The following is a 17,903-nucleotide window of genomic DNA, read 5'->3' as shown; positions in this document are numbered from 1 at the left end:
GGCTGTGATGGATTGGGGCTGAGAGAGGTCATAGGGTTGGGATGTTGTTGCCAAGACAAACAGCTGTGCTTGTGTCGGGGCAGGTGTTTCTTAGTGTCTCAGCATATTGAGAGCACCCAAATCAATACCAGCCTCCATTTATGGATGTGTGTGTGTTTTCGATTCGCCTTTGAAAAGAGGGCACTGATTTGTGTTTGAAACATGCTTTGTCGTTTGCAACCTCTTGTACTGTATATCTGTGTGTGTTTAGGTTTCGTGCGGAGGTGAAAGATCTGGAGATGATGATGCAGAATTTGATCAGATCTGCTTTTGAGACGGTGAACAGCGTAGAGGAAGGAGTCCAGCTGCTCGATGTGTTTCAGCACCTGTCTGCACGAGAGGTCTTTCTTTACACACACAAAAACACTTGGCCTTCAATTCACACACTTTTTATCACCTTCTGTAAGCCTTTCAACACTGCAAGACCAGCTCTCTTTTCACAACACCAACAATACATTGTATGGGTCAAAATGATTGATTTTTCTTTTGTGCCAACAATCGTTAGTATATTAAGTAAAGAGCATGTTTCATGAAGATCTTTTGTAAATATCCTACCATAAGTAAATCAAAACTTTTTTTTGTGAGTGGATGCAGCAAATGGCCTGAAACGTGCCCACAAACTTGGCTCGCTGCCGCCTGCTTACCCACTCAAGTTTGATATCTATGTAAAATTTGTAATTGTAAAAAACATATGTGCATATACTGTTTATTTGATAACAGATAAGATTGTAAAATGCTCTTTTCATCAAGAGTTATTAGGTATTTCTCCATTAAAGATGAATATGTTTTGTAGTAAACCAGTATGTGTGTCTTAGTCTCATTCTCTCTCTTTTCTTTCTCTTAGGCCATTAGGAGGACCATTGACAGAAAGATGATAGATGTATACACTTTGTTTAGTACCAAGCTAAGTGTGGTGAATGAAGTGTTGTGTAGGATATCATCTCTTAATCCTGTTCAAATGCCTCAACGCGCAGGGGAGGCTCACTGGGCCCGAGCACTCCGCACTCAGATAGAAAGACCCATGGAGGTAAGATTCTGTGTGTGATCAATCTTAATACATTTGTTTGTACTCAAAACAGAATTTGCAATTTCATTACCGCTACTTAAATATCGGCTTTATGCTGCTGTGGACAGAATAATGTACTAAAATGATTTCAAATCATATCAGTTGTAGTGGTGTAGTGGTAGTAACTGCAAGTCATAACATTTGATACAACGCAAGAATAGTAAAACATATATTGTACGTTGCTATGGATAAATCTGCTAAACGAATGAATTGAAATATAAATATAAATTTGAAAAACTGAAAAGACCAAACAAAACTCTGATTCCAAATGGACCCCCGGTCAGGTTTCTGGTATAAGATCAAAGCTTCACAAGTTCCTAAACGATGCTCTAAATGTCTTTATTACACGGCTTGTTGGAATGCTTGATTCTGATTGGCCATTCGTGACATTTGCAAGTTCAACATTCCCAGATAACAACCTCTCAAAACTAATAACACACGGTAATCCGGATGCAGCAAATCATTTTGACTGTTATTTCACAAATTAAAATAAATATGTCTTTTAACATATATGACATTATATTTACAAATGATAAAACCAAATTGCCTGTTAGTGACATTTGAACGTTGTTTGTTACCTTCAACCTGAAAGTAAACGGCTTTTCCTCGTGAAAGATCTGCATTTGGTATTAATGAGCTAGTAAAATATTTCACATTTCATGTCCAGTTTTTTCTCATGTGGCAAGTAGCTATGTAATAAGCGGGATAATCTACAAGCAGCCGGTTGTTATCGCGAAATAAGCCCCTTATCACACTGGTGGGGCTTAATTCTGCAATAACAACCGGCTGCCTGTACGTTATCCCTCACTTATATGACCACAGGAAGATCACAAGTCCATCCATACCCAGCATGCACCAGGCCATACCCTTTCCTCCTCACCACATGTAGGTGAACTCTGCTGGGCATTATGAACAAATGAATCAAATTCCAGCTCGAAACCTTTGCCGAGGTGAATTCAAAAGGATTACACAGAGCAGCTTAACTCCATTGAGGAGGTCTTCTCTGTGTAGAGAAGCATGTTGAGCTCAGAGCAGGGTTGAGTGTCAAAGGCCAGCGAGGGGCCCCAGCAGAGGCCCTGGAGCCCAGCCAGAATGTAGCCACACAGGCCCTTATGCTATTAAAGCCAGCTGTGCTTCCACATACTCGCTCTCTTACTTTCTTTCTTTCAGTCATTTTCCATTTCACCAACCTCTCTGCTTTCTTACTTATTTATTTCCTCTCTCTTTCTGCTTGCTTACAAAGCACGCTGCCTTTCCATTGTGTTTAAATTCATTTTTTCTGCCTAAATTCAGAACACAATTAAGAGCAGACATAAGCTTTAATTGGTCACAGATATGATTATGTTGCATTTCCCCCACAAATTATGTGCTGAAACAGCCCACGGAAAACAAAAGGAGGCAGAAAGCTTAATGACAGCCATATGTGAGGCTTTGATTGGCCATCGTAGCGTACCTTTGCACATTTGCCGCAAATGAGCTATTTCTGACATGAGCGTTGTTTAGCCTCTGTTTGTTTTTGTGTTCAGCTTAGTTGTACCTTGCTTTGGAATGTTTACGACTTTGTGTGTGTGAGTTTCTACGATCTCAAGACGTTGTTTGTTTGTAAGTTATGAGGCGTGTGTTTCGCTGAGGGGTTGGCTTCTCTCGGTTTACGTTGTCTGTCTGTTTATGTTGGGGCATCGATTTAAAACATCAATTTAGTACGATTATGTAGAAACTCATAAACAAACACATTTAATCATGCCCTGTCATCCATAGACGGTAACTGATCAAAGACATGTACATACTGTAGTGCCGTAAAAGCTGCAGTTTGTAACTTTTGCCTCTCTATCACCATACCTGTTTAGAAATAAAAATTGCAGGTTACCTTATGTAATTGAATGGTGGATCATTTCAAATGACTTCCCGCAAAACCATACCCAATAGCTCTTAAATCACTCTTAAAGGGATAGTTAATCCAAAAATGAAAATTCTGTCATGAATTACTCAACCTCAAATTGTTCCAATTCTGTATATATTTATTTGTTCTATTTGAAAGAATGTTTGCAACGGAGATTTTCGGGGCACCATTTACTACCATTAAATGATTGTCAAATATGCCCCAGTATTGTTAGTTCAACAGAACAAAAAAAATCTTCCTATGACAGCCAATGATGCCCAAGAAATGTCAGGCCACATCCACACGAAGCCAGAGCTTTCCCTATCCAACGTTTTTTTCCTTCTCACGGCGTCGTCTCCTGAAAGATCTGCGTTCACACGAAACCACTGAAACCGACTAATGATGTAGTATATATGCCAAATCAGTATGTGGCGCTGTAGGCCACTGAGAGAAGAATACTTGGAGCATTCGCCTAAACTTTCCACGCTGGGGTGATGACATCATCGTTTCAGGAAACATACGGATTGGCTGTACACACGAAAACAGAAGGGTAGTGTTTTCAGATTCATCCACTCTGGGACCCGGTTAAAAAAATTAGTTACAGGCATACGAAACGCTGGATTCCTCTGGATGAAACGCAGATGCTATACAAAATCTTTATATATACAGCTAAATGTGTCTCTGTGTGGATGGCCTCTCAGAACATTTAATACCCCTTTAATAGCTTTACCTTGTAATAAGCATAGTTAGTATACAAATATTTTGGCATCTTTTGTAGGTTCTCCGGCATGCATATTTCCTGCCTGAGGTCAGCAGTGCAGAGGAAGTGCATGTGGCTTATGCTAAGCTATGTCAGAATCTGGATGAGAAGGCTAGGAAGAGCTTCACGGAATGGAGTCAGAGTCTCGACAGGCAATGTCTTAGCAGCCTCGACCAGCCACTCATGATCCGCTGTCAAAAGAAGGCAGGCTTGCTGGACATTAACATCAACAAGTACATGATCACACCTCTATTCTCATTGTTACTGTGTATGACAGTTAAACATGCCTGTGTTACTCTGACACACATGTGCGGCTGTTACATTATGTTTCCTTTTTATTAAATGTCATGGTCTTTGTGCTTTTGTGTTGAGGAACCTGTTGAAGATGTTTAATGAGATTCATTACTGGGACCGGCTGCTGTTTGAGATCCCTCACTATGTCACAGATCTGTATCAGCGTAGAGAGGAGCTCCACAACCTGAAAGAGAATGTCCTGCTAGTGGTCAAAGACTATAACAGGTCGGTAATATTTTCAGAAACTGTTATTACAATTATTTGCATTAAATAAACGTAAAAAATGCATGACAATTTTCGGTTTATATTGTCTACACTCTACGTTAGACTTTAGGTAAAGGGTCTGTAAGGATTTGTTTAGGGGATAGTATAGAGCTATCCGCGAAATAGGTGTCCGAAAATATCAGTCTTGTCTCTGTGACAACCCTAAGCTCAGTTACAGCAAAACAAAAATGTAACCACAGGTCAAACTTGCGTTCAGAATCTTTGTTCACCCAATCTGAATGACACTTTCTGCCTGTCAATCATTTTGTCAATGAAGAATTCTGTCAATAGACTGTCAATAGTAGTTTTACACAAGTTCAGTATAGTTTCATCGAACGTGCGTGCCACGACTGCAGTTAACTTCCTGCAGTGTTTGGCTAGTGTCTAATTATATAATTTATCTTAAAGTCCTGTCAGTAATACCTAGTGGCAAGGTCGTGAATGTCTATTGCATTTCTATAATTGTAGTAGTAATAGTGGCATAGTTGTGCATTTCCATAATAGTAGTACTAGCAATAGTAAATAAGAAGAAATGTCCACTGTTTGATTATTGTAAAGGTCAATTGTGTATATGCCTGTTTATTTGTAGTTACTTCATAGTTATTTATGAAGAATCTGAATTAGTAGATAACTAATAGTAGTTCTTAAGGAGGTATGAGTGGATTCTAAAGCTATAAACACAAGCATACACATACAGTACACATACATATAGTACTGAATAATACCTCTCAGTATTTTCACACATTTAGTGCATTCTACACATGCCAGTTGGAAACAAACACTTAAACCCCTCACAAGCTGAACAGCCCACTTGCCCCGACTGGCAAAGCACACCCAGTAAGACTTAAGCCGTGTGTCCACCGAGGTGTTTACGCCCGTGGTAGATGTGTTTTTTCAATTGTTTTCAACGGAAACCCCGCGCTTTTAAAAAAGCCATCAGTTGACGGGTTTTATCCACTCAGCGCTGGTGCTATGCGTGTTTTCCCACGTACGGGGCCGACGTTCAACCGAGCGCCCAGAGTTGAAAAATGCTCAACTTTGAGCAGAACACTGCATCTGCAGCAGGCGTTTTCAGCCGAGCTCCTGCCGTTTTCAGCCCAAATGCACCTCGGTGGACACAGACCCTTAGTTAGTCCATTTTCACCACCCTCTTATTCTGTTATGATTAAAATTGCCTTGCTTGTTACTGAAAATGCAGAACAAACTTGTTAATGGTTGGAAGACCTATGATAAAACAGCCATGAACTTTTACGCAAACACAGACACGCTTCATTAAATTTGTGTTCACCATTTATCAGAATCATCATGGCCCTTAATGCAGTTGAAATGGGTCTATTTTCGGAGAAAATACGGTTCTTGAATAAGAAAATTCAGCCAGGCCTGTCAAAGCTGCACTGGTCTACAAAAGGAGCTGCCAACGTCTTTATCAATGACTACCGAGTGCACGCTAACAAGGTCAGTAACTTCTTACAAATACATACCCACACAAAGACTGTAGCTCAGTGATAAGAACATTGCATTAATAATTCAAGGTTGTGGGTTCGATCCCTGGGGATTGCAAATACTTATGTGTAAACGTATAAGATAATGCAATGTAAGTCGCTTTGGATAAAAGCGTCTGCCAAAGGTATAAATGTAAATTTAAGACATGCGCACAAACAACGCCATGGCCTCCACACTCAAACAGATGGTTAAGTGAAAAGCTAATGTTCCTTAGGCAGAAAGAAACTGGTTGAACCTGCCCTTACCAAAGTAATATGAATGTGCATGCCTGTCTAGACTGGTTTATGTTAGAGAAGCCAGCATGGTCTCTCTGGTGATGCTGGTGGACAAAAGAAGTCTAGCTGGTTAAGGTAATTATGTAGCTCAGTGTGGAGACCTGCACATCAGGTGACCCCGAGAATGCTGGTCTTTAGAGAAGATAATCTGCCTACATTTGAATAAACAGACAACAGGGAATATAATGCCTCTACAAAAGATAGTTCAGCAAAAAAATATAGTTCATCATTAAGTCTCCCTCATGTTGTACAAAACATGTATATGAATTGAGAAATTACTCAGTGGTGTTGTGTCCACACAATGGTAGCCAGGGTTGTTTGGTTATTAAAATATCTTCTGTTGTGTTACAGATTTGATGGGCAACTTTCATAATGATGAGGGCCAGCATTTTTTCTTACCGTAATATCCAGTTGACACATTTTACAATTTACTTTTTATTGAGGGAACTCAATAAAACTTGTATATAAAATTAAATATAAAACTTGTGCAATTATGCTCATTCAAATAGCCAACTTTTTAAAATGAAAAACAAATGTATGCATTTCAACAAAGACCCTGTTTTGATTAGTTGCCAAGAGAATATTCTTAAACACGAGTGAAGATGCCTTTAGTGATGATTCTTGAACTGTCATGCATTTAGTGAAAAGGTTTTGCTGACGATGTATTTACCTTATCAATCTGAAATAAGAGCAGTTCTTGCGTCACCGGTGCATCTTTCATATTTTACTTTAAGAGCTGTGATGTAATGCCGATTAAATTGAAATCCTTGTTTACCGATTTCGTTTCCAAGCACACCAAACACATGGGTGCCCCCTTAAACTTGGTAAAAAGATGTTCTGTTTCCCATCTTGCCTGGAAAACACGGTTTTCACTGTCAATTTTTCTTTTCTTTTTTCTCATTTTGGTGAACGTTCTCCCTTCTATGATTAATTACCATAGTGACCGGCGGAAACTAGCCCCCTCTCCTGGTTGGAGAATTCACATCCTAATGTGAAAGCAGCGATCATACTGATATGGTCCTGCGGGTCGTATTTAAAGATAATGTCTTTTCCAGTTGCCCACCCCTGGTCAAGAGAAAGTAGATGTACTTAAACCATGTGTCCACCAAAATGCTGGACACTCTTCTGACAATGCCGGCTGTGGGCACACATTTTTTCCAACTTTGGTTGCTACATCGCTACCACATCGCTCCTTATTTGCGCACACCTGCCACGCATCTACATTTAAAATAACGAATATTCGCACAGAAAAGACGCAAGATGTGAATCGGGCCTTTAAGAACACAATACAGTACATGGGTTAAATTAAATATACTATACCATCAAATGAAAATATGAGAAACAAACGGCATTGTTGTGCAGTTTTTTCGAGAGACCCATCTCTAATAACAGCATGCCTTGTTATAAATGCTAAATAACTGTCTAAATAGATATTTGTGGGAAACTGAAATGGACAACTCCCCTTTTTTATGGATTATTGCAGTGTTTTTTTATTATCTGTGCGCTGCATTATAGTTTTTTTAAATGTATGTGCCATCATACTCTTTGATCAAAAACTTTAACCTCCTTCACCTATTGAAACAACCTCTCTTCAGCAATTTGCAACTGACAACGATCCAATCAAGTCTCAGTGGACAAAGTAAAATAAAAAATCAAATTTCAGAAGCCGTATATCAAGAAGCTCGGATATCCGTCACATATGACATTCAGACAATGGGTTTTACATAAAAAGTTTTTTTACATGAGAAACATTTCAGTGACCCTAAACTTTTGAACAGTACTTTCTCTGTTCGCCCTTGATCGACAGGTGTTTTAAAAATGTCATTTCGAACCGCTGTGGCGGTTATTCAGAAAACGAAGGGCGTGAACATGTTTTGTTCAGAAACATCCATGTCCTTTTTGCAGCCCGATATTGCTTTTGTAATGCAAGAATACGGCAGCAGGCTTCTCTCAGAATGAAAGTGCGACTCAGTGGAGTGCAATTGTGCCTCCTACAACAAAAGAGCAGAAATTTAGCAGAAATGAATTCACTTCCTCTGCTGGCTGTCCATCACTCCTACATTGTACAAGGCAATATGATATTAAAGTGCTGGCAGTGCCCTTTAGCCATGTGGTAAAGACACACACACATACACAAAGACCAGCAAGCAGAAATATGAGTGCCCCATCCACTTTAATAAAGGCCACATAGACAACTCTCCGTTTAAACAGATCCAGCCTTCACAATAAAATCTTGATTCAGTGCCACCGCTGTGCCCTGCTGTCTCTCGCTCGCTCACTCTCGTGTCCATGTGTGCGTTGCTGGGGGGAGGATCAGGTTCACATCAGAGTCAATGTCAAACATCCATGGAGCCCAAAACCCAAAGCTGGCAACAGCATCAGTGGTAAAGGAGAAGTGTGGAGAACACGACACATCTGAGCATTACACACACCCACACACGCTTGAAAACCCGAGTATACATTCTGCACACACATGCTGACGATGTAATCTCCCCCTATGAGGCTTATTTCATATGACGTGCTTCATCCTGTGAAAAAGCAGAGACGAGCTTGAGCCAAAGCTGGGAGGAAGAGCGAGATTATGTGGCAATGTAAGATTCTTCAGAGAACTTCTCCAGACCGTCTCGGCAACATTGCTCTCCGCAGAAACGAGCAGCGAGCTGTTGGATGAGAAAGGCCTGATGCTTTGTGGATAAGATCTGTCTCCTTTGATTTCAAGCAGAGGGACGAGGTTGAAATCAGACGCTCACATTCTGTGAAAGACAGAGAGCGAGACATGAGCTGGAAAATCCTGCAGGAAAACCCCTGCTGTTCTGTTTGAATGTGTTTTCCATCCCTCTTGCTCCACATTCTGCTCTCACATTCGAATTTTTGCTCTCTTTTGTTTTCTGTTCTTTTGCTTTCCAGTATTTTCCTGCCCTTTTTTATTTCTTTGCACTATTGCTATTGCTCGTCAACAGTGTAATACATCATAAAGCAACAAGTGATACAATTCTTCTTCTGTGCTAGTGGATCCGTCAGTTTATGTCCTGACCAGCCGTCATGATGGGATGCAAAGAGTGACAGGAAATTCTTTTACTTGCTTGGCTTTCATTTCTGAACCATTGTGGTGGAGGCCCAACTGATTCACAACCTGTTTCGACGTTGTGTCATGTCTGGGTAGAATTTAGAGTTACAGAGTTTGTGATGCATTGTGAAGGATAACGTCACCATTTTTGTTTTCTATATAAAACCATACTATAAAGTAAGGAATATTCTGTGGAAATATAATGTTGATCTGTTAAATATTTACAATCAAGTCAATCTAAAAAAAAGTTTATCATGTTAAAAACCTTGAAATAAACAATGCCAGATTACCACCAGCTCAGTGGTGTTGTGAGAAAAGTGCGTGATTATAGTTCTGCCGCTATTTGACACAGGTTCGAATCCACCTTTTGCCAGATGCACTCTTCAGGATTTACACATCACATATCAGACCATACAGTCATTTATTTTCAACAAAATTAAGATAAATATTAGTAAAATGTCTTAATTTAATAAGTAGTTTAATAATAAGGTAAGGTCAGGGGTAGTGGGGAGGTAGTGGGGAGGTCTTCTGTACCAGTAAGTTGGCATTCATTTAATAATTTTAATTAATTTGATCATTTACACTATATTATTATTGTAAAATGTACAACAATACTTTGTTTACCTTGCTGTATCGAAACCTGTTTAATATAGAGGGTATGCATTGACGGAGTTTGATATAGATGGTATGCGTCGTCATCACTTTCCCACATGAACATGCCGGGACACGCTCCCTTCAGTGGTAAAACACTGCAAAATTGCTATTTTAAATAGTAGAAACAAAGAAACTGGGACTAAAACACGCAATCATTTGCTGAAATTATAAGCTGCTGGACTCAACGGTGATCCTTTCGACTACCTTATGACCTATAAAAGAATCAGGAGTCCTTAGACACTCAAATGTTGCGCGGAATTGTGCTTCCTGATATTGTATCCACTCATTTTGCCGAGTGTTTAACCACTCAAGTGGGCACGTTCCGGCATATTCATGTGGGAAAGTGATGACACGTGCATACCCTCTGTCATGATCCTGCCTTACCTTGTCATGCTTTTCTAGTCTTGTGGCAGGGTCATGACAGTCCCAAGTGTTTTGTGTGGGATTGCATGGTCATTGTTTGTTTATGATAGCCATGGGCTCTCCTGTTTCATCTCATGACCCCACTCCCTCGTTTCCTCGTTAAGCTTGTTATTTCCCTTATTTAATGCCCTTTTGTTTGCTGTCCTGTGCTGGTTCGTTCTTGTTTCTGACCGTGTCATTGTGTCTTATGTACCGAGTCTTGAATTAAGTCATAATTTTCTGTTGTTCCATGTTATGTTTTGCCCCATGTGGGAAGTTTTTTGTTGATGTTTTGAAGATTTTTGTTCTCACATGAAGATTTTTGACCCCATCTTGGGTCTTTAATTTAAAGAAATCTTGAGTTGTAATCTGCTGTCTGCGCCTGGGGTAGAAATAGAAATAACTCTCTATATATAGACTCTGAATGAGCCTGGTGGATTTGAAGAAACACAAGAGAGAAAGTCAAGGCTATAGCTAAAACACGAAATCGTGAATTTATTAAGCACTCCTCAAGTGGAATGGATTTGATTGATGGCGCTGTGTGCTAAATGAGAGACGCTACAAGTGGATGGGTCCAATATCATTGGTCTTAAAAAGTGAGTGGGTCGTTTCTCACCGACATTCAATGGTTCAAACAGCCCATGCAAATATCCAATAGACCTTGAAGAAGGGAACAGAGCCATACAGCATATAGTGGTCAGAAGGGGTAGGCAGCTACCTAGAATACCCATAGCAATCATCTTGCAACACTCTAGCAAACATCTGGAACACCCAAGGATCCGCAAGCAATGTAGTAAGAAACACCCCGATACACCTTAGCAGTCATTGCCAACATTTCAGCCTAGAATTGAATTGTGAACAATAGAGCAGCACTAAAAGCTGCTCCGCTGCCTACTGCTCACCTAGGCACCTGCATCTATTGCAGCATCTTGTTTTACCAGGACTCTTGGTTAAAAATTCTCTATTTAGGCAGCATAAAGAGACAGCAATCAAATACACATTTGCTTGCTGTCACGTATTGCTCTATGGATAGAATTTTGTGTGGGTGGGCGGTTAAGACAATGACTGCAGAATTTAAATCATTCCTTTGTTTAACATGGGTCACTATGGTAAAATAGAACTGGGTCACTTTAATTAAATAATTGCTTGCTGTGTTATGTAAATCTCATTAAGCATCAAACAATTGTGTTTGTTCATTACAGTTTTTTCTTTTTGGCTATTGTTGCCAAAGTTTTACTATTTACATGTTAAAGGTCCAGTGTATGAAATTTAGCAGCATCTAGTGATGAGGTTGCTAATTGCAACCAACAGCGTATTCAAACCCCTACAATCAAAGCACTACGGAGGCTGAAGATATCATCCCGTTTTTGCCTATTTACCGAAGGAGATCATGTATTTATGAAATACATTCCATAGAGCAGTTTGTCTGTTTAGGGCTTCTGTAGAAACAACATGACCCGCGGTGTATGTAAATAGAAATAGCTCAGTCTAAGAACTACAAACATATCGCTTCTGGTCTTTTATACACCTCTGAACACATTAGTTATGTATTTTATATGGCATTTCTGTCAAAAGATCCCCTAAAAAAATACACACTGGACCTTTAACCTACAATCTATGTGTAATGTTATAATGAATCTGCAAATATGTTTCAATGTGTCTTGGTAAGATATGTTTATGGTTAAAGTTGACTTAGTTTTTGTTGGAAATGTGAACTTTTTGACATTCACATTTATGGGACATCTCCTAAATTTAAAATTTGAGTCAGTTTGACCTAAAGTTGATTGCTTTTCAAAACTGTGCGAAATACAACATGACATAAATTGTGTAACATGCATTTTTGCCCCCAATATGCATGAGATCTACGAATGGTTGTGAACAAGAGCAGTTTATGGATTTGTTATAAATGAATCCTACAGTTGCTGTTTTTGGATTAACATTTGCTCTCTCTGTCACTCTCACTGTTTGTCTTGTTTTCGATCACTTGTCTCTTCTGCAGGTGCAGTTAATGGTGGACGAATTTAAGGCAGCTAACCTGGCTGTCTCTAAGCTCTGTGCCCAGATCAGTGAGCTGATGTTGGTTCGTGTGGACGGGAAGAAGGTCTACGGAGACCTGGAATTCCAGGAGGATCAGCAGAATCATCAGCACAGCCAGCTGCTCCGGCTGCAGGCTGCTCACCAGGACATGGTCAACGTCATGGCCAGAGTCTATGCGACATTTCACACAGATGGTCCAGAGGTTAGTCTGTCTGTCGACGCTCACGATCTTCTCTAAAATGCAAAAAGCTACTTGTCTAAAGATAGTCAGGTTCTTTAACAGGATTATTCCCACAAGCTTTCATGTATGAATATGTTTATAGACCGTTTCATCGTACACACGCATGCCTGACCCCCAGTTAACTTCCTGTTTGTGTTTGGCTAGCGTCTTATAATGTAAATATTTTTATTTTATTTTATTAGTGTTCATATTAATTTGTTTTATCATTTTACTGTATTTTAATTTTATGAAATAAACTATTTGTTGAATAATTCCTGTATTTGGTCACATTTAAAGAAACCGTATGGTAAATTGACATCTAGCAGTTGAACTTGGTATCAGATTCTAAAATCAAAATATTAGAGAGAAAAGTTTAGCCAAGTAACGGTTCTTTTCGGTTTCTTTTGATTGTTATCAGAAATAATCTACAGGCACTCTATTGTTTCTGAATGCGTACCGGAAGTTATGTTTGTTTATTTTGTCAAGATAAATGGGGATGATTTATTGTATATCAAAGTGTATTGTGGTTCATTTAAAACAATGCAAGTCATTGAAAAATCTCCACATCAAATGCAAACAAATGTATGCATGTGTTCAGGTGCAACGGCACTGGATGTCATACATGGAAAAGATGGATCGTATGGTAGAGGATGCGTTTCGAGTGAATATAAAGTGCTCTCTTCAGGAGCTCTCTAAAGCCATCAATGGAGATGGCAAGAATTCCCCAGACCCTTTATTCAGCGTTGAGGTGGTATTGAAACAAAACACCCCTGGATCTACTGCTCAGGTACGCACACACCAGGTGCTTACGAACCTAAAGCCTTGTAAAATTCCGCCATTGTAAATTACCACTTATACTAATTGGTCAATCCGTGGCCATACTTGGCAAAGGCTTTTGTTTGTGTTGTGTGTCCAACTACATATGTTTTCTTTTAAAGATCATCATTTAATATAATATGAATATAATCTCATCTCAAAATAATAATCAAGCCCAGACCTTTGTCGGATGTAGTAATGCACCATACACCATTAACGCTGTTTGCGTGACAAAGTGACCCTGACATCACATTTAAACATCTTTTTACTAACACTCCCTCTGCAGTTTGGGTCAAAAAGTATACATAAAAACTGCACATCAGTGCGAATCATTGTGTTGGTCACGGGGAGCCGGTGGCCATGTGTTTTACATACAGAATAAAGACACTATCATACATCAAACAAAGGGCGCTTAGAACGCAGCAACCTCTATAAATCACAGCTGTGGCAGCAGTGCTGCGTTATTCAGCACTTACTCTACTGCTCAGCTCTACAGAGGTATATTTGGAGCGAGGCCTATGGGTAATGTCCCATGATGCTTAGTCAGCTTTACACACAGAGAGAGAAAAAGCAAAAGTGTTAGGATAACTTTAGTAACTTAATCGAGTGTATTTTAGGGACAGCGGTTTCTTTGGTTGGGCTGTGGAGACAGACCGCCTGGGGCGTAGCGCTCTGAGAGCCAGAGGGAAGGGAAATACTTTACCCTGGTTCAGGATTGGACATGCCATTACAACTACCTGTTTTTCCACTGTGTGTGTGTGTCCAGGTGGATTTTTCTCCCACTCTTCCAAAACTTGCTCAGATAGTGAACAGCATTGACAGTCAGCTCATCAACACCATCTCTGGTTTCAAACGTCTTCCGGACCTTCTGACCCATCAGAACTTGCAGAAGAAGCCCATGTATAAGATTATAGGTACACAAACATCTTTACATCACCCACTTCATGCCTTCATTTTTATATACATTTGTGCTATTTTTTATTTTTAAGTATTATACTGTGTTTAATAGAATATAGAATTGACAATATAATATCGAAGTAATGTTCCATAATTTACAAAGTGTTGTTATGAGAGCAAAAACAGCATAAAAGCAGAGCAAAGTGCTGACGCACTTACACAACCCATTACACTGTAGATTCATTTACTTGTGCGACCAACTGCAACGCAGATCAGTTTTTGGTCTGTTCCGTATGAAACATCCTGATCTTGTTGCTGTATGTACTGTAGCTCCGGAGGAATGAACCATTTAAAAAAGCATTGTATAAATTTGAAATAATCTAGTTTTGGTGCATTTTCACTTAGTTCAAAATGTGGGTCGGTTTGTAAGTTCTGGGGCTGGATTCACCAAACATTCTTCTTAACTGCCATATTCTTATCGAAGAAAAGTCCAATGGCCAGGCAGTTTAAGCCCTCCCCTCCAGGCACAACTTACAACAAACCAATCAAAAAGGAATGGGCAAAATAATGCCCCGCCCTACATTTGTTTCCAATTTCAGAAGCCGTTTCACTTGGATACACGTCATGATACAGAAAAAGAGTCAATTGCAACTTCCACTTCATGGTGACTTTAAAGTAGTCATGAAAAAATCACAATTTTAACCCGAGCTGTTAACCCGTAACCAGATAAAGAGAGCAAACAACTATCAAACATGCTATTAAAGATAGCGAAATATTGTGCCATCCCTGGTTGTGGAAGAATACAGTCGCTGCATAACCTTCTCTGGGGTTCCGATATTAGACGTTCCAGGTCATGTAGGAAAAACATGGAGTGTTTGTTCGTTTCATTTCTCTGAGGATTCCTCCGTGAAAAAGGTAGAGGTCGAAAATTAAAAAGCAGTGCTGTGCCTTCAATATTGGATCCGATAGGATTGGCGCAGAAATCTTATGCGAAAAAACATTATTGTACCACTGTACCACTATTGCTTTGTTAGAGATCGCTTGATGTGCCCTGAGCACTAACTCACGAGATTAGTATTACCTGGCTCATTTGTATTAATTGCAGAGGTTGTCTGTGATCTTAAGCCCTTCCGAATCGGGATCTCTGTGATTTGGTGGGCTCATATATAATTTTTCAAGGTTTCATACAGCGTTTGTGAATAATGGAGGCTGTTTTGAAGTGTTTTGGTATCATTTCGGTTGCTGGGTGATATCCATAAGTTACCGTGAGTCTCCCGTTCATGGAAGCTCTCGTTACATTTGAGACCGACGATCGCGGTGATCTTTTGTCCGGTTCGGGATCACTGGTCTCAAGTGCTGACAGGTACGGTCATATATCATTAAACGCAATACAAGTATAGGCTATACAAACTATACGCAAAGACTTGCCATCACAGCCGGGAAATAAGTCAGTAAAAAAAATTAAAATCATCCCGTGCGAATGCGTCACATGAAATACTGATGTGGGGAGGTCATTTATAAATCACAGGAGGTCTCCAGATAATACTAATGCCCTACGAAAACTGCAAATGGTGCTAATGAGTAACCTAATGTTACGTCTCGAACCAAATTCACAGAAGGTTCCAACCACGCAAACTGCTTTCCAATCAAAGCGGTGGGCATTTACTTCCAAGTGTCTTCAATGTGACACGCCCATTAAAACAGAGCATTTGTAGTGCTGGCCTCAAAACCTGGGTAGAAAATAGCCTATTACTTACTGATTTTGATGTCTTTGGATGTAAAAATCACACGAACGAAGTCCAGTTCATCAGACCTTACTTTTTACATTTATTCTGAGACAAAGCGTTTCGAAACAGAGCGGGTCACAAATATTTAAAGCATCGTAACAGACAAAAAGTTGTATGATTAATTTAATATTCAGCTTAAATGTGATCGTTAATGTCATTTAACACATCACACACTAATATATAAACAAAAGAATGTGAGGCACTTATTTGTTACACAAATAAAGTTTATATGTTCAGTTACTTTGTATTGCCAAATACATTATATTACCTGTAGAAAAAGTAAAATCTATACATGTAATTTCCCTGCATTTGCTTCATAGGGTCTTCTGTCATTTATTCCTCATTCACTCTCTCTCCATCCTTTTCTCCCTGTCTGATTGTGAGCCCCCATGTGGTTCTGTAGCCTACATAAGCTCCAACACACTGCTTCATACAGATGTAGCGAGCTTAACAGTCCTCTAATTAATATGATTCAGGGTAAAAGATCATAAAAGTCAACATTAAATCAAGAGTACAGTAATTACTTTCTTACTACACGCTCGTGATCTCATTGTGCATTCACAATTCATCAGTGTCAGTTATTTCAACAAAAAAATGTTTTTCTCTGTATTTCTTTAGCTTTTTCACTGAAGCCATCAAGGTGCCAATAGGGCCATATTAAAAATAAAAAAGCCTCCTGGGGATTAACTCGAAGAGAAGGGGCCCTGCATACTTCTCTAAGCAAACTTCCAACAGTAACTTAACACTTAAACGAATCTATAAACAAATCAAATGAATGACATCACACTGCTCCGTGTTCAGGTGTGTGTGTATGATCCCACTTTTTGCAAAACATTTCAGTGTATATATATATTACACATTGAGCACAACCTGACCTGTACGGAATACTCTCTTGCCTTTTTTCTCCTCTCCCGTTTTGGGTTCCTGGAGGTAAAGAGCAGGTGAATGTTTTCATTGCCAGAAAGCTTATCCGGTTTCTATGGTGCAGACAGATAGCAGCAGCAGCAGCGAAAGTGGTGGTGGGTAGCATAGAGAGGTCACAATTTATTTTCAATAAGGGGTGAGTGGAACGAAGAGCAGGCTGTGAATAAGTAAGAAGGGTAGTGTGTGTCTGTGCGGAGTATCGCCCCGGAGAATTCTGCTACCCTAGGGGACTGCCTTTATTGCCTATGTCAGGCTCTAGCACTTCAGCCAACAAATAGTAAATTACTTGATCAATTTCAATATGTCATACCTTTTTTCAAAATCGCTTCGGGGCTTGAAATTGTGAATTTTTATGTCATAAGCATCACCCTTCTGTTAACATTTGTTAGCCATGTTTGACTAACGTCCAGTGTGGCTAAACTTAATGAAAGGTTTACAATATAAATGTCAATGCACTATTGCTCTGAGACAGATATGAATCTGAATACAACACTTTAAGATTTGAGCACCAAAAAATTGGCCCGGCTACTAAATTGAATCAACAATAGTATTATAAAGATTTTTTCGCTCCAAAAGGATTGGTTTGAATTGTGCAGAGGTTAGATGCATTCTGTCAAATAACTCTCCGAGTGTATATATAATAGGTTTGCATGGTGTACCGGTGATACGGTAGCATCGCAATGCTAAAGCTCACCTGTGATGCCCCTCTATTTTTGAAACGGTAGTATTGTAGTACCGTAGTTAATGTTGCATATGCGCATTAACATTCATTTGAACACTTACATCTGCCTTTTTGCGGTGTTTATCTCCTAAATGAATGTGTGTTTTGAATGACTCGGATGAGTTAATGATTCAAATTGACGTTTTGAACGAGTTGGTTAAATGATTCATTAAATCAGTGGAAAATTGACGCCACCTACTAAGCCTAATATTTCCCTTTATGAAGACTGCTGTATCAATTAAATTTGTCCCACATTTGAATTAGCTCCCACGTGAAAAATTATCTAGTGTTCTTTGTT

General features: G+C 39.5%; 1 protein-coding gene across 3 annotated transcripts in view; it reads left to right on the top strand.

Moving 5' to 3' along the window:
* Window positions 1–17,903, top strand: part of dnah2 (dynein, axonemal, heavy chain 2) — a 164,274-nt gene that overhangs the window by 47,831 nt on the left and 98,540 nt on the right. For all 3 annotated transcript variants that reach the window (XM_056746055.1, XM_056746045.1, XM_056746036.1), the window contains 8 exons: window positions 251–380; window positions 884–1,066; window positions 3,763–3,977; window positions 4,117–4,263; window positions 5,601–5,757; window positions 12,203–12,442; window positions 13,059–13,247; window positions 14,043–14,190. In XM_056746055.1, the coding sequence (XP_056602033.1) occupies window positions 251–380; window positions 884–1,066; window positions 3,763–3,977; window positions 4,117–4,263; window positions 5,601–5,757; window positions 12,203–12,442; window positions 13,059–13,247; window positions 14,043–14,190 (1,409 nt within the window). The remainder of the gene's footprint in view (window positions 1–250; window positions 381–883; window positions 1,067–3,762; window positions 3,978–4,116; window positions 4,264–5,600; window positions 5,758–12,202; window positions 12,443–13,058; window positions 13,248–14,042; window positions 14,191–17,903) is intronic.

This window comes from Triplophysa dalaica, chromosome 1 (genome assembly GCF_015846415.1).
Source record: "Triplophysa dalaica isolate WHDGS20190420 chromosome 1, ASM1584641v1, whole genome shotgun sequence".
In the NCBI taxonomy this organism is placed as follows: Eukaryota; Metazoa; Chordata; class Actinopteri; order Cypriniformes; family Nemacheilidae; genus Triplophysa; species Triplophysa dalaica.
This window is presented reverse-complemented; position numbering and strand designations above follow the sequence as displayed.